Source organism: Dama dama, chromosome 6 (genome assembly GCF_033118175.1).
Source record: "Dama dama isolate Ldn47 chromosome 6, ASM3311817v1, whole genome shotgun sequence".
In the NCBI taxonomy this organism is placed as follows: Eukaryota; Metazoa; Chordata; class Mammalia; order Artiodactyla; family Cervidae; genus Dama; species Dama dama.
The window spans coordinates 32,022,633-32,044,604 of record NC_083686.1 but is presented as its reverse complement, the minus strand read 5'-3'; the positions used below and the strand labels follow the sequence as shown (position 1 = coordinate 32,044,604).

The 21,972-nt window shown below is 36.8% G+C and overlaps 1 protein-coding gene across 5 annotated transcripts in view; it reads left to right on the top strand.

Moving 5' to 3' along the window:
• The first annotated feature begins 253 nt into the window (after positions 1 to 253).
• Positions 254 to 21,972, top strand: part of YTHDC1 (YTH N6-methyladenosine RNA binding protein C1) — a 39,269-nt gene continuing 17,550 nt past the window's right edge. For 2 of the 5 annotated variants that reach the window (XM_061145855.1, XM_061145854.1), the window contains exons 1-9: positions 255 to 624; positions 11,469 to 11,570; positions 11,942 to 12,270; positions 12,400 to 12,826; positions 17,923 to 18,012; positions 18,475 to 18,528; positions 19,128 to 19,222; positions 21,346 to 21,454; positions 21,565 to 21,682. In XM_061145855.1, the coding sequence (XP_061001838.1) occupies positions 597 to 624; positions 11,469 to 11,570; positions 11,942 to 12,270; positions 12,400 to 12,826; positions 17,923 to 18,012; positions 18,475 to 18,528; positions 19,128 to 19,222; positions 21,346 to 21,454; positions 21,565 to 21,682 (1,352 nt within the window). In that variant the 5' untranslated portion in view covers positions 255 to 596. Of the gene's footprint in view, positions 625 to 11,468; positions 11,571 to 11,941; positions 12,271 to 12,399; positions 12,827 to 17,922; positions 18,013 to 18,474; positions 18,529 to 19,127; positions 19,223 to 21,345; positions 21,455 to 21,564; positions 21,683 to 21,972 lie in introns of all 5 variants that reach the window. The other 3 variants (XM_061145857.1, XM_061145856.1, XM_061145858.1) reach the window with 2 other exon arrangements.

Sequence of the window (21,972 nt, the reverse complement as noted above, 5' to 3'; positions counted from 1 at the left end):
AGGCGCTTCAGGTGAGAAAACTGACAAACCAGGGAGTACGCAGGGTAGCATGTAACCTCGAATACTTCATCACTAGAAATGAAACTCATTCCAGAGACTTCCGGGTTGCGGGAGGCGGCACGACGTGCGGACGTTACGTCACGTTCCCTCGCCCGTCCCGCCTCCTCGCCCCTCTCCGCACTGTGACGTTCCCAGGGAGGAACGTAGCGTAAACAGCGCAGGGCACTTCGGGAGCTGGATTGTTTCACGCAGGAAGCAGGCTCCATTTTAGCGCCGCCCGCCGTCGCCATCTGTTTCCCTTCCCCCAGCCCCCCGCCTTTCCCCCCCTCCCGTCTCTAAGCCCCAACGGGAAGGCTGGGCCTAAGCTGTGGGTGGCTAGAGTGAAAGGAGGGAAGGGGAAAAGAGAGAAAGGGAAGAAGCGGGGAGAAAGGGTGAATCGGGAAGGGTAAGTGTAGAGGCCACGGTGCGGAGCGCGCAGCCCAGCGGACGGACTGACGGACGCGCCTGTTTTGCTGCCGCGGCTGCGGCGCCCGCGCGAGTCGTCTCGAAGCGGCGGCGGCGGTCGCAGCAGCAGCAGCGGAAACAAGAGGGGAGCAATGGCGGCCGACAGCCGAGAGGAGAAAGGTTAGTGCGGAGAAAGGTGACGGGCGGAGTCTGGGCTCTGGAGTGGTCGCCCGAACCGTGGTCGTCGTTGTGAGTTGGGGGTTGAGGAGGTTAGCTTGCTCCGCGCGGAGCTGGTCGCCCCATGGAGACACTCGGACTCACTGGCAAAGACCAGGCCTGCCCTTTCGTCCTCGGTCTCCCCGTGACCTAACACTTCATCTAGTCTTGGATTTTTTCTTTGATCCTAATTTCCTTCTTCACGTAACGTTTATCCGTCCTGGGCGCGGCTGAGAGAAGGCCTCTTCTGAGTTGCAGGCCCTTGGGTTTATTTTCTGGTAGTATTATGCGGAGGTAGTGCGTATTTTGAGAACAGTCTTTTCTGTTAGATTTTCGAAAGCCCTTAATGCCACGATTAAAGCTGGTAGTTTAGTAAGTAAGGATGTTTAAGACGTGGTATAGATAGATGATTAGTCCGGGGAAATGTCGACAAGTAATTTCTGGCTGTTCCTGTTAAATAGGCAGTGGCAGGAATGGCCTGTTTGGTTACATATTTACTTACTTTGGGAAAGGTAATGTTTGAAAAGATGATTATGTGGTTCAGGCCAGGCAGAAAAAATCTTGGCCGCTATTCTGAAAGACACATGTTTTGCGTAGTTCCTGGAGGGTAACTAGGAACAAATAAATTAATTTGTAGAGAGTCGGAGGGATACAGTTGCTTTGAAGTTTGGGAGGAACTGATGTTGCCAGAATGAAATGTCAGGTCTTTTGAAATACTGGCCTTCCGGGGCCTAGAAATGTTAATGTAGATCCAGAATCAATACAAGTCTGAAGAGTGGTCTAGACTGGGTGGTGCGTTAAGGTTTTTTACAACCCTAAGATTACTGTAATAGTTTTGGGAAGGATATAGCTGATTATTAAAAAAATATATATATATATATATATATATACACACACACACACACACACACACACATATAGCCAGCTGCTGCCCTGTATTTCTCGGATCTACCCTTTTGTATGGCTAATTAACTTGGCGAGGGGAGCAATTTGTTAAATGGACTGTAGAGTCAAGTTCCATTAGATTTGTGATCTCTAATTTTGCTCCTTAGAAGAAGGAAGAGTTACTGAACTGGAAAAATCAGTGAACTGTTCTAGGGATAGGGGCGACCTTGGGAATTGGACTGGGTGGGAATATGTTTAAGATAACTAACTGCTCCTGCTTAAAGCGGGAGATGGTGACTGGGTTTAGTAGTTGAATTTTCCTTCCTTAAATGAGTCCTTAAAATCCTCTCCCCTCCTTTTGAGAAATCCAGAAGGAATTCAATCATGGGATTGATTAGGTTTTAGTTGTTTAATTTTCCTTCCTTAATTGAGCCCTGAAAATCCTCTCTCCTCCTTTTGAGAAATCCAGAAGGAATGTGATCATAAGATTGCAGGATGTTAGTGAATAAAACAAACTGCTTTTAATTAGAAGTGTAGTAGTAGTAAATAGATGATTTTAATCAGTAAGAATTAACTCAGTCAACGATTGTTTCAAGAGTGTAATCTATGAGCTGTGTGTGGGGGGGCGGGGGGTGGTGGTGGTTGTGGTATGTGAGATGAGCTAGATAAAAAAAATGAGTAAAACTCAGTGCTTCTCAAGAGTTCCTTGTCTCAAGATGAAAATAGTTGTGTCAGTTATGGAGTAGACACAGTTGTACACGAGGAAAAAGAGTAGCTGCTGTATTGAATTTTTTGCTTTAGAAATGGATTTAGAGGTGAAAATGTCTGTCTACAGGAATTTTGTCACTTACTGGGAAGTAGTAATGCCACCTATGAGCAATACTTAGGATAAATTGTCCAGCTTTTGAAAGGCCTCACATTTGTGTAGTTTTTAAAAACTTAATTTCCATAATTCAGCTTATTTCAAAATTTATGCTAAAAGTGCTTATCTTACAGTTTAAGATTGTAGTTTACTGGGAAAGCTAGCAGATACATACCCACTGGAGTTGCTTATTTAATTTTGAAATGGGAAGATTTCTAGAATAGCCTACTTTGCAAATAAGGAAACTGAGGCCTAGGGTGTCTTACTTTCTTGATATTTGTCAAACAGCTGGAAAAGAGCTAGAATTAGAATTAATACTTGACTTTGTGTTCACATTGAACAAGGAAAAATGAGCAGCTCAGTACTTATTGTTATCAGTTGTCTTGTATGAAACATTAAGAAACTGTAAAGATAAGCCCTGTGAGAATCTTAGACATGTCACAAACCTCAGGCCTTTCTTTAAAGATCTATAAGTCGTGTAAGATCTTGATAAGAAATTAAGTTGCAAAAATTTGCTGTAATAAAGGAACAGTTAAACTTTTGGTCATAAACCCCTTGTATTATTGGGCTTTGCACATTAGCTATATAATAAGCAGACATTATCTTCTATAAATGCTTCTGTAATACCTGTACCTGAAAGCCCAAGTCTGTAATTGGAGAAATTGCTTGCTTAATTCCTGTGGCGATTATCCAAAATGGAGATTTGGAAGATGTTGAAATGTTGGTATTATTATCGAATGTTATTTGCCGTTTTTCTGTATAAACATTTTTGCAGTTTATTTCTTAAGTTCTTAAAAAGTTTTTTCTGAAGAACAGTTACACAAGTTTAATATGTCTAAAATGTGGATTATGAGGTACCACTTTAAAAAGTAACATGTTTTTTGTGTGTTACCCAACTGGAAGCTCCATGAGGGCCAGGAATATGTCTGTCTTGCTTACCTGATTCCTGGTGTACAGTAATTGTCTCAGGACCTTGAATAAATGATTTAGAAAATTGTAAATCATTAGTTCAAGGTTGGACTTCATTAAAAAGTAGTTATGTGATATTTGCTGTTCCTGTCCAAAGTTAAGAGTGTCTCAGTTTATACATAACATACAGTCATGCAAATACATACAAATATATGCATTTGGTAACACACACACACACTAGTCTTCACTCTAGTAAGTCCTTAGGGCTAGATAGTCTTCGTTCACTTTAGTTAGGGCTTTGTAAAGCATAGAGTATGTTTGATATTCCAATATATTTGTTTTATCCATAATAGAAGTAGGACAGAAAGCTACAAATGCTCTCCATAGACTTCAGTTGTTTGATTTTTGAAAGACAGGAAGTTTGGACGGATGGGAAATCCAAGTCTCTTCTTTTAGAAGAGTGACAATTTTGAATGACAAAAAAATAACTAACTGAGAGACTGGTCTTCTCTAAAACAAAATGGAATGGGAGGCGCAGGGAATGCTGCTCCATTTCCAAACCCCGCTGTAACTGTATTAGCTGAATTAAAATAGCAGCTGTAACGTATTGGTGCCCTGTGTTAGACACAAAATGCACGATATATTTAACCACTCAGGTTTTTTTAGTTTTTCCTCCCTTTAAATACTTAAGGTCTTAGTCTGAACCTGGATCCTGAAATAAGTAGTACTCTGTATCTCCTGACCCAGAAGCTTCCAGGGTCCAAAAAACAAACCATTTCTCAAATAAAGATTATTTTCAACACAGATATCCCTGGAGTTAAGGATTGTGGCCTTTCAGGCCAGGAATTTCAAGGCTGAGGTGTAATTCTGGTAGAGTGGAAAGAGTACTAAATTTGGGTTCAGAACTGTGAGATTTTAGTCACAGTACTTGAATTCATTGGGCTTCTTTTTGGAATACTTGTTCCATACATAACCTTCTAAAGGTTAAACTACTTTGAAAGCCAGTTAGATTTTAAAGTTCTGCCTTTATCTTATCCAAACAAATACTCCCATCTAGAGAAGACAAGCCTTGTTGACTGACAGTTTTGAACAGATTCTCTTAAAAACAGTGAATTTTTTCTTTCTTTGTTTTGTTTCCTGTATTGTGGATCTGTATATTTATCCCAAAACTCAGTTTGTTAATAGTTTTTGATGGTAATATAAGATTATGCTTGCTTAACCAGTGATGATAATGAATTCCATATATGAACATCATATATTGCGAATGCAAAACATTCACAGATGATTGTATTTCCATAAAGGAATCAAGCTAGCAGCAGCCTGCTTTGTTTTGTTTTCAATCAAGGAGTATGTGAAAATCAGACAATTCAAATAAAAATCTGAATTTGGAAATCCTCTTGAAAATTTATAAGATTTGACAGGGTACTTGCATGTCTCTTAAGACAGTGAATCCACTGGAGTTGAGTAGGCTTGTCCCCTTTAGCATTCCTACTCTTTCACAAGGTAACCTGTGTACTAAAAATACATGTTTGGTGTTCCTGTTACTTCAGTGTCTTGAATTGAACCTTAAATTTTTTTTAGTTAATATCAGTGTTGTGTTAAGAGTTATGGGTATATGCATTCTAGGGTCAGGCAGATAAAATGCTTTTTTAATAGAGTGTGTGTGTGTCTTGGCAAATAGATGTGTCTGTGTGGCAAATAGATGGAGAAACAGTGGAAACAGTGGCAGACTTTATTTTCTTGGGCTCCAAACTCACTGCAGATGGCTATTGCAGTCATGAAATTAAAAAACGCTTGCTCTTTGGAAGAAAAGCTATGACCAGCCTACACAGCATATTAAAAAGCAGACACATTACTGACAAAGGTCAGTACAGGCAAAGCTATGACTTTTGCAGTAGTCATGTATGGGTGTGAGAGTTGGACTATAAAGAAAGCTGAGCGGCGACGAATTGATGCTTTTGAACAGTGGTGTTGGAGAAAACGCTTGAGAGTCCCTTGGACTGCAAGGAGATCCAACCAGTCCATCCTAAAGGAAATCAGTCCTGAATATTCATTGGAAGGACTGATTTTGAAGCTGAATCTCCCAATACTTTGGCACCTGATGAGAAGAACTGACTCACTGAAAAAGACCTTGATGCTAGGAAAGATTGAAGGCAGGAGGAGAAGGGGACGACAGAGAAGGAGATGGTTGGATGGCATCACCGACGCAATGGACATGAGTTTGAGTGAACTCCAGGAGTTGGTGATGGACAGGGGGACCTGGTGTGCTGCAGTCCATGGTGTCGCAGAGAGTCGGACTGAGCAACTGAACTGTGTGTGTCTTAGTTGCTCAGTTGTGTCTGACTCTTTGTGACCCCATGGACTGTAGCCCACTAGGCTCCTCTGTCCTTGGGGATTCTCCAGACAAGAATACTGGAGTGGATTGCCATGCCTTCCTCCAGGGGATCTTCCCAACTCAGAGATGGAACCCACGTCTTTCATATTGCTGGCAGATTCTTTACCATCTGAACCACCAGGGAAGCCCTGTTTAATTAATACAATAGGTAATAGCAGGTATTGAGTTAATAGAGAATAAAGGGGTAAGTATGGTCTGTGTTCAGGAAATATTGGTAAATTTCCTGATGTAAAGAACATAAAGCTAGATTGTCTCATGGAAAACTTTGACATAAATTACCTTGTCTGTGTCTTTACCAAAAACTGTCAGGACTGCTCCAGCTGGTAGTTTTCAGGTAAGAATCTGGGCCCCTAGTGATCAGATAGTCTTTTTTTAAAATGTAGAATATATATTCTTACTCCAGGAGTTGGTGATGGACAGGGAGGCCTGGCGTGCTGCGGTTCATGGGGTCGCAGAGAGTCGAACACGACTGAGCGACTGAACTGAACTTAAACCCTTGGAGCTTTCAAAAACAAAGCATCCAAGAGCTAAATTCATTCTACAGGCTCTTAGTGTATAACTTTGAATGGATTTGAAGTTTAACTGTAAATGGGAATACTGTTTGTGTTTCATTTGAGTTACTTTGTTGCATCGACATATTGTGGAAAATTCATTTTTTTGTTGTGGCTTTAAAAGGGTGTTGTTTAGTTTTTTAAAGACTATATAGATTTCTCAAAAAATAAATAAAGCACTTTAAATGCTGCATTTGAGGGGCTTCCTTGGTGGTCCAGTGGTTAAGAATCCACCTTGCAATGCAAGGGACTCGGGTTCTATCCTTGGTTGGGAAAGATCCCACATGCCACAGAGCAGCTAAGCCCATGTACCGTAACTGTTGAGTCTGTGCTCTAGAGCCCAGGAGTCTCAACTGTTGAGCCCATGTGCTGCAGCTGCTGAAGCCCTCGCGCCCTAGGGCTTCTGCTCCGCAACAAGAGACACTACCTCAATGAGAAGCCCATGCGCCACCACTCCTGAGCGCAAACTCTAGGGCCTGTGCAATGAGAAGCCACCACAATGAGAAACTCAAGTACCACAAAAGAGTAGCCCTTGTGCAGTGAAGACTCACCACAGCCAAAAAATAAAAATAAATAGATCTTTAAATAAATAAAATTCATCTAACAATCCTATTAGGAAATGCTGCATTCGAGTTATATTTTATATAGAATTCTTAACCAGGCATCTGCTAACCTTTGTTCATTTTATTGCTAATATTCTTATGGTGCTGCTGTCAAACTATGAAGAAATTGAACTTGTGCATATCACTGTGCAGAATAATGTTAAATTTCAGGATAGAACGAGTGATTTAAAGCATAAAAAAAGTCATACTGGAGAACCAGTGAATGTTACTTTCTCTCTTCTTCCCCAAAAGGATGTACCAGGGGTAGGTTAATCTTTCATAGTAGTAACTTCTGAGATTACTAAAATAATCCTTTATAGCTAATTCATTTTAAATTAAAAACATGAATTAAAATACATACAAAGTGTACATTTTCTAGCCAATGAATGGTCATAGAAAGCAGTCTATTGGCTTTATAACCCAATACTCTCTCATTATTTTAAGAATACACCTTACATTTATAATTAAATAAGCAAAACTAAGCAAGTGGTGATAGTTTGGATAATAGCTTCCAAGTATTTGGAACATTGCTTCCAGCAATAGTTGGGGTCCCTGGATCCTCTCTTTGAACCTGAGTAGACTTTTATGATTGTCTTTGCGTAAAATACTATGGCCCTTTTTCTTTTGGGCTGTATTAATATATCTTTATAGCTCTAAACCACCATGAAAGAGGTTGACCTATGCTGAAGCTGTCATGATAGAGAGTGCCATTGAAAGGCATGCCCTAGGAGCCCCAGTTGTTTTGAATCTACCCAGCTAGTGTGAATAAGCAAGCCTTCAGATGGTTTTAGCCAGCCTTTAACTGCAGCCACATGCGAGACTTTAGTTGAGCCTCAGAACCATAAGCAATAATAATGAATGAATGTATTGTTTTAAGTCACCAAGTTTTGGGATAGCATGTTAAATTTACTGCAGTAGTCAGAATATTTATATATTTGTGTTATTGAGAAAAGAGAATTTTGTTTTGTATTCAGGACCATATTTTGTGTGCTATATACCCTTGTCATTTTATTTGATCTTTCTGAAGAAATAGCTGCCCCCCCCCCCCCCCCCCCCCGCAAACAGTGATCTTTTTATTCTAAATGCCTCTTATCAGAGGTGAAGAAACTGGAGCTCAGATTGGGACTTTCCCAAAGATACCTAGCTTTTAAATGATGACCTGGATTTTCTTGCTTCCAAACACAAATCTTGTCTGTATCATATTTCAACAAATAAACGGTTTCAGTGGTGGAGAAAAGTAACTTAAATACGATCTTTTATATCAGGAAGTCAGAAAATAATATTTTAGGCTCTGTAGGCCTCATAAGGTCTTTGTCATATATTCTTTTCTTTTTTAAAAACACAACCTTAAAAATGTCAAAACCATTCTTGTCTTGCCAGTCAAAAATAGGCTGTGGGCTGAATTTTGTCCTGCAGGTCTTAGTTTGCCAATTTTGTCATAAAACCAGTTACATTTTTGTTGTCATAGAGTATAAAATGGGTAAAAATTTGTAGACATCAAATGAAGATATTATGGCTGAACTTAAAGTAAATTTAAGATGCTGCAATGTTTGGGATACAGAGCTTTCTGATGCACTAATTTGAAATTAATTACTAGTGCACCCAACCTTTCAGTGATGCTTTGTAGTTTTGTTTTCTTACACTTTGTTTAAAGGTACTTCTGTTGTTTACATGTAATTTAACCCTATATTTTATTTTTTTTTAACTCTCTATTTTAGAAAGCCTGAACTCTAGACAAGTGAATTTGTGTTGACTTGAACAACTGAGTTTCTATTTCTTTATCTGCAAAGTAGTCTATCTAAAATATACCTTATGTGTGTCATGTATGAAAGTGATAAAATGTTAGAAAAGCAAGTATTGGTTAGTATTTTAAAAATTTGAGATACTTTCTAAAACTGCAACTTATCTTTGGATTTGTCTAATAAAATTATTAAAGTTTTTAAAGAGAGTAGTACCCTTTTTGTAGGGAAACCATGATTTGGGCCTGTCTGAAATTTAAATTGATACAATCAGCCTCACACTATTTCTTTCTCTGTTAGATTTAGCATGTATAAAAGTATATAATTTCATGTAACTAGGTCAAGCTTTTGGTTGGATATTTCTAATCAAGAACTAGCAATTTCTTGCAAAGATTTAGATAGCACTGTACTAATTGTCTTATTTGCTCTCATGTCATAGTTCTTTTTTTTTTTCTTTTGGTTCTACAGATGTCTTATCTTTCAAAATTTGTTGGACTCACTTTTTTACTGACTAGAGAACTTTCACCCAAGGATTGCTTAATATCTGAAAAACATGGATTTCTAAAAATCAAACCATATGTTTTTATTCTTTTTTTATAATATAGTATCCAAAAATTGTGTTTGCACTATTCAGGTTTCGAGGGGATTTTCTTCAGTGAAAACATGAACTCAGAGGATGAGAGAAACGTTTTTGGTTTACATATCTTGGTTTTCAGTAACATTAAAAAAAAAAAAAAAAAGGGAAGTAGTCCATATAGTATATATTCATTTTAGAAAAATAGTAAAGTACAGAGAAGCATTTTTATGGCTCAGAGAAATCAGTTACTATGCTGTTTCAGGCATATATAATTTTCAGTGTTCTAAGTAGCAACTGTGGCTCCAAGTACAGAAGATGTGTTTCTTTTTCTGTATCCTGTGTCACCTTGCTTTTCCTCTTATTTTACCTACATTATCTGTTTTAGTTCTCTTCATTCCCTGACTTCTGTCCCTCTTTGGGGAAATTTGAGTTGTATCTAACCTGTTCAAGGACCTCAGGTTAATAAACCTTGTTATACTTTCAGTGGGCTTTGCTTTTTGGCTGGAGCCATGGATCCAGTTGTCCTGTCTCATCAGTTTTTATGATTTTATACCTCTTGTTACGGCACCTTAAATCTGTAAAGATATTTTTGATGCTTGTATGCTTAGTGTTTAAAATGTTAACCATTAGCTTTAGTGCCTTATTTGGTGGGTGGGGGGGGGGATCAGTTTAAAGTAGTAAATAACATAATTGCATGTATTTCGGAGAATTTTTTTGTCCCATTAGACAGGATGGGGGTGGTATGAAGGGGGAATGGGATGATGAAACTGAGTTGTAAGTTTTTGTGATCATTGAAAGTATCAGTTACAGTCAATGGTTCCTTTGTCTGGACAAGTTACACTTTTTATAGTCCAAACCAGCAGCCTCAAATGTTTCTGGTTATGTACCCCATCACTAATTTTCTTCTTTTAACCTGCTTCAATGTTATTTCAGACAACAGGATAGCTGTAGGGATAGCACAAAGATTTTTTTGCTTTTCAACCACATTTCACACGTTAACATTTTTACCATATTTGTCTTTCTAATTCATTCACACTTCGTCTTTTGTCTGTTGCAGACATGATGCTTCTTTGCTCCTAAATATGTAAATATGTATTTTCTAAAAAGTATAATTCTCTTTTACTTAACAGCAGTACTATCAAAATCAGGAAGCTAACATTGATACTTGCAGTCTGCAGACCTTATTTAGATTTCACTAGTTTTTCCAGTTAAGTCTCAGGTCATGTGCTGTATCACATATCTTTTAGTCTCCTTTAATCTGAAGTGTTTTCTTAGTGTTTGTATTTCATGATATTGATGTTTTGGGATGCCTCTAAACTTGGGTTGGTTTTGTATTTGTTTCCTTATGTATAGGTTTAGGTTTTGCATTTTGCGTAGGAATATTGCAGAATTGTTCCATGAGTAGTGCGCCATACCAGCGTCCATGATACTGATTTGACCCTGTGGGTGATGTTAACTTTGATTACTTGTTTAAGCTGGAGTCTGCCAGAGTTTGTGAATTGTAAAATGGTAATCAGTAAGTATTTTTCCTGAAGTACACAATCTTCCGTAAATATGCATGCTGTCGCTTCAGTTGTGTCTGATGCTTTGTGACCCCATGGACTGTAGCCTGCCAGTCTCCTCTTCTCCATGGGATTCTGCGGGCAAGAATGCTTGAGTGGGTTGCCGTGCCCTTCCCCCAGGGATCTTCCAGACCCAGGGATCAAACACAAATCTCTTCACATCTCCTGCATTGGCAGGCGAGTTCTTTACCACTAGCACCCACTAGCGCTGCCTAGGAATCCCTTTGATAAATATGTTTATTTAAAAGTTATGCACCTGTATTATTTTTTTATTGTGCACATTTTAAAGCAGTTGACAAAAACTAGAGATGAAAGGATGACGCACAAATAAACAAGTTCTCACTTTTTCTTTTTGTACCCCGGAAGGAAATGGCAACCCACTCCAGTGTTCTTGCCTGGAGAATCCTGGGGACGCGGAGCCTGGTGGGCTACCGTCTGTGGGGTCACACAGAGTCGGACACGGCTGAAGTGACTTAGCAGCAGCAGCAGCAGCGTATCCTTTCATACCCTATAGGATATATACTCCAGACTTTGTAAACCAGGGCTCTGTATCATATCCTCTACTTTATATGGTTTTATAGGAATTATTATTGTGTCTTGATCCTGAAATAAAAGCTCCTTAAAGGTTAAGTTCTCATACTTAAATGGCTTCACAGTAAGTACTCAAAAATAAATGCTTAATGGTAATGATTTTTCCCTATTACTTTTTAATTTCCTTGATTTCAGATGGAGAGCTTAATGTTCTAGATGATATTTTGACTGAAGTACCAGAACAGGATGATGAACTCTATAATCCAGAGAGTGAACAAGATAAAAATGAGAAAAAGGGTAAGATTTCTGTTTATTTTGTTAAAATAACAGTGTACATAGAGAAAAATGTCTTAAGTCTTTTCTTTTGTACTTGTTCCTTGAGGCACTTAACACCACAAGCACAATCATAACAAGCAGTGGTACCCAATTCCACGTGAAAGAGAGTAATACATATTTTTTCAAACATGTGAAATGTCTCAGATAAGTGAATTTATTCCAGTATTTGAAAGCTGTGTTTTAGAGTCTCTATGATTAACTTTGGAGTACAAATATTTCAGAAGACATTTTAAAGAAATGAGGCTTTTTTTCCCTCTCTGATATGTTTACTTGTTAAACTTTGGTGCAATAAGTCTTAATACCCAAACTTTTTTTTTTTTGTTATTTTTAAGGTTCAAAAAGAAAAAGTGACCGAATGGAATCAACTGACACAAAGCGACAAAAGCCTTCTGTTCATTCAAGACAATTGATTTCTAAGCCACTGAGCTCATCAGTGAACAATAACAAAAGAATGGTTAGTACAAAAGGAAAATCAGTCACAGAGTATAAAAATGAGGAGTATCAAAGATCTGAAAGAAACAAGCGGTTAGAAGCTGATCGGAAGATTCGTTTGTCAAGCAGTGCCTCTAGAGAACCTTATAAGAGTCAGCCTGACAAAACTTGTCTGCGGAAAAGGGATCCTGAAAGGAGGGTCAAATCCCCTACACCAGATGATTCTGAGGTAGTAAATATTATTGCAGATACAATAACAGAAAGCAATTCTTTGATTTCTTTTTGAGGCTAGAACTGTTTATTCATTCTGACCTTGTCTGTTGTATGACTGCTGATTCCCTTTTTCTTTAAACATCAGAGAATTGGGCTTGAAGTGGATAGACGTGCAAGCAGATCCAGCCAGTCTTCTAAGGAGGAAGTGAACTCTGAAGAATATGGCTCTGACCACGAGACTGGCAGCAGTGGTTCTTCTGATGAGCAAGGCAACAACACTGAGAATGAGGAGGAGGGGGTGGAAGATGTGGAGGAAGACGAAGAGGTAGAAGAAGATGCAGAGGAAGATGAAGAGGTGGATGAAGATGGCGAGGAGGAGGAGGAGGAAGAAGAGGAGGAGGAGGAAGAGGAGGAGGAGGAAGAGGAGGAAGAAGAATATGAACAGGATGAGAGAGACCAGAAGGAAGAGGGAAATGACTATGACACTAGAAGTGAGGCTAGCGACTCTGATTCTGAATCTGTTACCTTCACGGATGGGTCCGTCAGGTCTGGTTCAGGAACAGATGGATCAGGTACTAACTTTTAATGTAAAAGTTTGTCTTTATTTTTTACTTGACCTGATTGGTGTTTTTCTGGAATATTTTAAAATTGAATTATGAAATTTGAGGCAATGTGGGATGTTAGTAAGACTGTCCTGTGTTGTTTTTTTTTTTTTTAAATACAGTGTGTTTTGGGATATATTATGCACTTGAATAAGATTTACATATCTTAGTCAAGGTGTTTCTTAGCTCCAAATTGATTGTATTGCAAATGCACATTACTGCATTTGTTTCTCTAATAAGGAAATATATCTGAGGTTTTAATGTTATAAATTCTTAGATTTACATACTAGTCAACACCAGCTTATTTAAACACTGCTGTACTTGAAGTATATTCATATGGAATCTATCTGCTAGGTATTACAGTATTTTCATGTTAAATGCCTCTGGATTTCCATCATGTGGCAACAGAAATCAGAATAACTTTGTTTCTCTCTTGGGAGCATGAACTTTTATTTTTATGCCTGTGGGTTGACTGGGGCAATGCCTCCAGAGGGCTGGGTGTAAAAGGTATTAGATGGAAAATAAAGAGTATAAAATTCTTGTGGAGAGACTGGGGAAGAAAGATGCTTTGCCACTTTCTCTGACCCAGGAGAGTTAAAGTAGGAATGGTAGATAGTTGCAGTCACTAGGCTGAAGGAACCCTCTTTTGGGGAGAAATTCAGAAGGTAGAGCAAGGAGCGGTCAGGGTCCTTAAAGATCATTGGCCGCTCTATGATGATTATAGTCCCATGGCTGTCTTAATGTAAAAGTGCCACCAGATCTGCTACATAGGCCAAATGTAACAAACACTGGAATACAAGAAAAGTTCTATTCTTTTGATATATGTGATAGTTACAATGTCATTGTAGAATTTTATCATTTTAGTAGTACATTGTTGGTAAATTATATTCTTGATAGTGTAAATGTTAGAGCAGATGGCCAGGTATTCTCCAGTTGGCAGCTGAAGTGCTTCTGGCCTTTTACTCATCAGAGTTCTAGGTTTGGGAGTTAGACAGGTTTTTGGAGGTGGTTAAAGAGTTAAACTGAACAGATGGGTAGTTGGGTTTAATACAAAAAAAAACTTGTGGAATCTATTACTATTATTCCATCATACTTTGCACAGACTGATGGGATATGCATTTATAATTTATGATAATGGATAGAGAACAAAAATTTCATTGAAAGTATGAATGTTCATTTATTGTGGAGAATGTAAAAAAATAAAAGTAGGGGACATTTTATTGTAGGAATCTTCTTTTTGGTGTTGACATTAGGAATGATATTTCTTAGACTTGAATGTTTATCTTGTTTAAGTTAAACAGGGGAGACTTATTTGGAGAAGGGAATGGCTACCCATTCCAGTATTCTTTCCTGGAGAAGCCATGGACAGAAGAGCCTGGCAGGCTGCAGTCCGTTGGGTTGCAACGAGTTGGACACGACCGAGCGAGTAAACACGCATGCCAAGGAGATTGTATAAATAGATTGGACCTGCAATAGTGTGTATTTTTAATAAGCTCCTAGATGCTAACACTTAGCAAGATATTTATTCATACTTTTTATGTTTTTTGTGGATTAGATATTTTGTATTGAATACTAGCCAATGGTTTTTAGAAAACCTGGATATTAAAACTGTTAAGAGATTTATTGTTAGAGATACCTAGAACTCTTACTTTCCTTATTAAAGGAAGCTTTGTGACTTTTCTTTGGAAGAACTCTTACATGGGACTTGTCTTAAAGACTATTTAGTATGCAGGATATTATTATTTTTATCACGGAACAGTTTCTAGTACTGTGAAAGAAAAAGAACCTGAAACTCTTTAAAAGAGGGGTACCAGTTTTTAAATACAAAGGATGACAGTTTAGTTTCCTTGTCATGAATTTTCTAGATTCCAGTTTATTTTACCTCATTTTTTCCTCAGAACTTTAGCAACTTCTTTTATAGTAAAAGTGACACAGTTGGTGATTGTTAAAAGTTATTTTTTAGGTGACTGTTTTTTTGATCTGAGAATAATAGTCAGGAGAGGGGATCATAAACTTAAGAACAGTGAAAGTTAGTTGTACAAAAAAGATAAAAACTCCTTGGAGATTTTTCATGGTAATACAATATTTAACATTATATAAAAATTGTTGGGCAAGATCTGCTTCTGTTATTTTTCCTGCCTCATCTTAGTGAGAGATTTTTTTAGTACAAGTATTATGTTTAAACAGCAGTAGGAGTTGTATTATTCTTTGTGATCAATGTGTAATGTTTGGAAGTGGAAGTGTTAGTCACTCAGTTGTGTCCGACTCTTTGCAACCCCTTGGACTGTAGCCCCCCCAGGCTCCTCTGTCCGTGGTTTTCTCCAGGAAAGAATACTGGAGTGGATTACCATTCCTTTCTCCAGGGGATCTTCCTGATCTAGGATTGAACTTGGGTGTTCTGCATTGCAGGCAGATTCTTGACCATTTGAGCCACCAGGGAAACCCTGTAATGCTTAGATTTTCTAACTATTCAAATAGGAAAAAGTAAAAGAAACATGCTAGACGTTTTGAAAGAAATAATTTAGAATGATTTTCTTAAAACAAAGTTTATTTTTCTAGTCTCCTTCATGTGCATGTCAATTGATTGAATGAATTCGGTTCCTTCTGTATGCTAGATGCTATATAAGAATGTGTAGTCAGTGAACAAAACAGACATGATGAGAAAGAGATTTGGGATATGACAAAAACTCCTGTTTCTCGTCTGTTTGGTTGAGGTTTTCAGTTATTTTGTACTAAAACTTCAGTGTAATTTCTTTTGAAGTATTACAGTTTACCATGAAGGAGAGGATTTTAAAACTTGAAAGTTAGGTCTCATTCAAAGCTGGCAAGCCTAGGAATACTTTTTTCTATAGCTAATTATATGAATATCAGTATGTTCCCCAGTTGCTAGCTTTAAGTGGGCTCGGTTTTGTAACTGTGTCAGTATGTACTGCCTTGCCTTTCCTGTTTGCCCAGAGTTAGAAACGTTAGCATCATTGATAAACTTCTTGTTAACAATCTTATTTGGAGAAGGTATTAGTAGTAAATTACAAGGGGGGGAAATGCTTACTTAAAAGGGACTTATTACCTTGTAGTTTTCCCTCTTTAAACTAGTTTAAAGTTAGAATCCCCTTTCAGGAACAGTAGTAAAATATCTTTTCTATTCTGTTATTAAGAATAGAACTCTTGGCTTGTACTTGCAAATTAGAAACTAGGATCTGCCCCTCAGGAACCACGGGACCCTGGCCAGGTTCCCTAACCACACCACTGAGTTGAGGTTTCCCTTCTGTCAGTGAGAATAATGGTACTGTGTATCTCACGAGTTTGTTATAAGGATTAAGGGAGAGAGTCTATTTAAAGCTTTTGAAATAGAAGTTTATATGAAAGATTAGTGATTATCATTTCAACATTCTCTTATTTTTATAAAAATAAGTATATGTATTTTCTCCCATCATATTCCTTTTCATAACTGAAAAGTTAAAGGTGCTTATCATGATGTAATTAAAATACTGATAAACAGTGACAGGAGAGCCTAATTGCATTTTAGGTCTTCATTTTATGCTTATAAAGTTTCAAATTAAGCCTGAAGTTGTTCTTATAAGTAATGCAAACCTTTTCTGTCTACTGAAGATTCTCAGCTTTTTAATAGCACTATACAGACTATCACTGAGATTTTAGAGATAAATTTTGAATTGAATTTGAAAATAAGCAGTAATTCAGGAAGGAAATGGTCAAAAAGAATGTATTTGAAGACACAGAAGTAAACAGTGGCAACCAGAAGGGAGTTCAGTGTAATTTTTTTTTTTGAACAGTTGAAAACCTGTGAGTTCTGGGGGTTCATTGGACATCTCAAAATCAGACTTGGAATTTGCTGAAGAATGATAGTAAACTTTTTAAAAAGAGGACTTAAAACAGTGTTACTTGGTGCATAGAAGGGGACATTGTAATTTTTAACTGTATTTTTTATTGGGGTATAGCTGATTAACAGTGTTGTGATAGTTTCAGGACAAGGAAGGGACTCAGCCATAAATACACATGTATCCATTCTCCCCCAGATTCCCCTCCCATCCAGGCTGCCACATAACATTGATCAGAGTACCTACTCTGCTATACAGTTGGTCCTTGTTGGTTACCCTTTTAAATACAGCAGGATGTACATATCAATCCCAAGTTCCCTAACTATCCCTTCCCCTCATCCCCACCCGCCCTCCCACAACCATAAGTTGGTTCTTGAAGTCTGTGAGTCTGTTTCTGTTTTGTAAGTTTCTTTGTATCATTTCTTTCTCAATCCCACATATAAGGGATGTCATAAGATGTTTTTCTAGGTCTGATTTCATTCAGTATGACACTCTCTTCGGTCCATCCCTGTTGCTGGAAATGGCGTTATCTCATTCTTTCTAATGGCTGCGTAATACTCCGTTGTATATATGTACCACATATTCTTAATTCATTCTTCTGTTGGTGGACTGTATGTTGCTTCCATGTCTTGGCTATTGTAAACAGTGCTGCGATGAACATTGGGGTGTACGTATCTTTTTGGATCATATTTTTCTCCGGATATATGCCCAGGAGTGGGATTCAGGGTCATACTAGCTAGATGTTTTTTTAAGGAACCTCCATACTGTTCTCCATAGTGGCTGTGCCAATTTGCATTTCAAAAAAAAGTATAGGAGGTTTCTCTTCTCCCCACACCCTCTCCAGCATTTATTATTTGTGGATTTTTTGATGACAGCCTTTCTGGCTGGTGTGAGGGAATACCATAAATTTAATTGAAAGAAAAATAGTGTTTGCTTTGCAGAATCTTGTTCCCCCCTTTTAAAACTTTTAAGACTTTTATATATAGGGTAAGTAGTTTTTCATTAACGGCTGTGTATTTTTATTTGATTAAAATTGGTGGGAGAAATAAAAAATGTGCTTAGCTTTTGAACAGTGTCTGAATTGGCACACTTTGTTCTGAGGAAGTTAAGTGGGTCAGGAGAGGTTAGTAGTGAGTAATACTTAGGGAAAATCCAGACATGATGATACATTCTTATTTGATTAACTTACATTGTAATGTTTTTAAAAATCTTGTCTTAATTCTTTCTTAGATGAGAAAAAGAAGGAAAGAAAGAGAGCTAGAGGCATATCTCCTATTATTTTTGATAGAAGTGGAAGCTCTGCATCAGAGTCATATGCAGGTATTCTCATTTACTTTTATTTGTGATCATATCTGACTGATTCTAATGTAATCTGCTGTAAAAAGTGTGGAGGCTGTAGTTTAGCGTGAACTTGTTGATGTTCATTAGTATTGATTTCTGGCATGTTCAGTGTAATAATTCTAGAAGAAACTAAGCTTTTTCTTATTATTTTAATCCTGTTCTGTTACTGCTTAAGTGGAATTTCACTTTTTTTTTTCTTGGAAGATGATGATTCAGTGACTAGTTTTCTGAGTGAGAAACTGTTCAAATATTTTTAAAAACATCCAAACAACCCAAAAAGCAAAACACTCGTACACATTGAGAAGTATTTTTTTTGTGTGTGTGGGTGCGCCAGGAAGAATAATTTGTCTTGAATGAGAACTTTATGTGACAAGACTGTAGAAATTTTGTCTTATCTCTATTAAAGCCCAATCTGAACAAATGTACTTTGGCTAAATACAGGTTCAGAAAAGAAGCATGAGAAATTATCATCTTCCGTTCGTGCTGTCCGAAAAGGTATCATTTAAATTTGAAATTGTTTTCATTGCATGCTGCCTTAAAGTCATTATTTTTCCTTATTGGTTCTCCATTAATAGTTGGTTTTAATGTAGTAATGTTCTGATATATTGCATTAAAGGGGGAAAAAGTAATGTCTTACACAGAGCTCCATATTCACTTTTTACTGCCATATCTTTTAGAAAAATAGCAAACATCTTAAGCTATCTTAGTTTCTGGACAGAGTGGATGGTGTGTGTGTGTGTGTGTGTGTGTATATTTTAAGATATATATATATATATATTAATAGCATAAGAACTTGTTAACAATTTTAAATGATTAATGTGATAAAATCCATAAAATTTATAGCTATTTTCACACAAAATATGAATCTGATATATCAGAACATTACTATATTAGGTTTGCCTTCTTGCAAAATGCTGGTGTCTTTTCTTAGCTTTGCTTTACTACATGTTGTGGCTTAGCTTTTCAGGTTGAATGGGTGATTATGAATTTTAAAAGTTTAGTTGGGTTGCGGAGGGCTTGTTCAGTTAGTACAACTTAAATTCCTACATGTGACAATGGCCTCTGGTTAATCAGTTTGGATTTCTTTTTTTCAGATCAAACCAGTAAACTCAAATATGTTCTACAGGATGCAAGATTTTTTCTCATAAAGAGTAACAACCATGAGAATGTGTCCCTTGCCAAAGCTAAGGTATTAGCAACAGTTCTGTTGAAACTATCCTAACCTTGAAAATTTTAATTGTGAAGGTGGACTTAAGTATCACTTGATGAGATACTGTAATTTTCATTAAAGCTTTAAAGCTCTTTCCCCCAGTTGCCCTGCAGGGTCTGCTTTTTTACTGGTTAAGCAACCAAGTAGTAACTTTTAAGTTTTCTTTTAAATCTTCTGAAGATGAGTTTAGAAGTAAAATTACTCAATATTTGAAGACTATATTTCATTATACATTGTACTGCAAAAGTGGTTCAAGTTTTGTGTTTCTTTATTCAAGTTGCTAGTTTATTATACCAACACTTTTTAAAAAGGTTCTTTAGTGCCAGTTTTTGTTTTATATTACTGCTTGCTTTCCACCTTGAGGTTTTCTTGAAAAGAAGGTGTTCCTCTATGGAGAATCTCTTTGAGGTTTTAAAAGTAAGGTCACTTGGATTTTGAAGAAAAGAGAAGACTCAGTTTACAGGCCCACCTAGCCTTTACAAAAGGGATATACGTGGTTGCTGTCAGATGTTGTAAGGTTAATTGTTTTCTAATGTTTCTGCTGTAAAATACATCTACTTTTTATACAAACTATTACAATATTTTCATATTTTTGGTTTAAGACAGTTTCTACTGACTTTAAGAAAGGTAAAACTAAACATTTTTTAAAGATATTTCTGTCAGTATTAATGATCATCCTCTATTTCTGATTTGAGGTTAACCCATTAAATTTTACAGATGGAAGGAATAATATGCCAAAGAGCTATCTAATGGAAATTTATTCTGTTCCTAAGCTGGAGTGGATTTAGCCAAAAGTATTTAAGCATCTAGTGTGAATGAGATCTAGAATGTATCAGCAGATCAAACTGAATTGGAGCTTCTGCTTTACTTTACCATTCTGCCTCTTAATCTTTCATGAAGAAAGAATTGATTAAAATGCTTTGTAAATGGTAGCTGTGTTCCAGCTCTACATAAAACACAAGTCTCTTCAAACTATTGGTATTTGAAAATTTGAACTTAAATTGAAAGGAGAAATGATTCAAATTTAATAGAAATTCTTCCCTGGGGTTTACTCACATATTTTTTCATCATTAGGCAGTTTTTATTTTACTTACTTTTATTTTATTTTTTAAATTAAAATTTTTTTGGCCCTGATGCACAACATGTGGGATCTTAGTTCTCTGACCAGGGATTGAACCTGTGTGCCCTGCAGTGGAAGCACAGAGTCTTAACCACTGGACCACTAGGAAAGTCCCTGAGCAAGCTTTGTTTTTGTTTTTTCAAATTTGAACTAGGATAGCACATTTATTGGAAAATACAGAACAAAGTTATATATAATTCCACTACAGATAACTTTTTAAGTAGATGAATTAAGATTTTTTTGTTGGAGTTTCAGTATCAAACTCTCAAATTAATAGAGTGAATATACAAAAGTAGAATGGTATGGTAGACCTGAAAAGCACTATGAACCAATTCATATTCAATTAAGATTTATACAGTTTTCTTACAATAGCAGGGTACAAATTCTGTTCATGTTCCCATAGACTATAATCCAGGAGACAACTGGAACATATCCAGGGATGTAAAACAAAGTGAAAAATTTCATGGTCTAAAGGTATTGAAATCATACTGTCTGTTCTCTTATCACTGTGGAATTACGTTAGAAATCAGTGTCAAGAGATATTTGAAAATAATACACACATGTTCGAGTGCACTGTGACATTTACCAGGAGAGACCTCTGACTTAGCCATTGAAAGTCTAGACACAGTTTTTAAAGAAGAAATGTACACATTGTGAATCACTTTCAAACAAAATGTTTTTCCGGTAGTAAATGGTTCTAATTTAGAGTAACTGTTGGTGATTGTTTTTATTGTATAAAATTCTAGCTCATATGTTTTGGTCACCTCTCGCTTTCATGTGTTTTACTCGTAGTTTTAATGTTTTTGTTAAGTTTGGTTAATTTTCTCCATATTTTTCCCAAGTATTGTATTATTTTGACTGCTGATAAATAGCACCTTTATTCATAATAGCTTATTGGTAGCCTTGGTCTTTTGCAAATATAATTGGAAACATAAAAGATGTACATTAATTACAATCTGTGATCTTCACGTTATTTATATAGGGTGTATGGTCTACACTGCCTGTAAATGAGAAGAAATTGAATGTTGCATTCAGATCTGCAAGGAGTGTTATCTTAATATTTTCTGTGAGAGAGAGTGGAAAATTTCAAGGTAAAATTTCAATCTTAAGTTTTCAAGGGAAATTTCAAGGTAAAAATACTTTGGATATGTAAAAACATTTAATTATATTTGCATGAATATATTATAATTTATTCCCTTAGGATTTGCAAGACTTTCTTCAGAATCACATCATGGAGGATCTCCTATACATTGGGTACTTCCAGCAGGAATGAGTGCTAAAATGCTGGGAGGTGTCTTTAAAATTGATTGGATTTGCAGGTAAATTGCACACTTCACTGTAGATAATTAAAATTGCCCTTGTTTTGAATGGGCTACCAGTTGATAATATTAGCATTCCACAGTTATGTAGTTGTAATTTATTATCCTAATTATTCTCCCTTTTTTGGTCTTAACTCCTAATCTGATTAGGATCTGTGGGGTTTATTTAACAATGTTGAAAGTAAAAATAACATTATATACTTTGTTCACTACCTTTATAATCTAAGGTGCATAGGACAAAGATTTAGTTAAGAGTTTTATGTATTTCATTGGTTCTCTGTGTTAGTAAC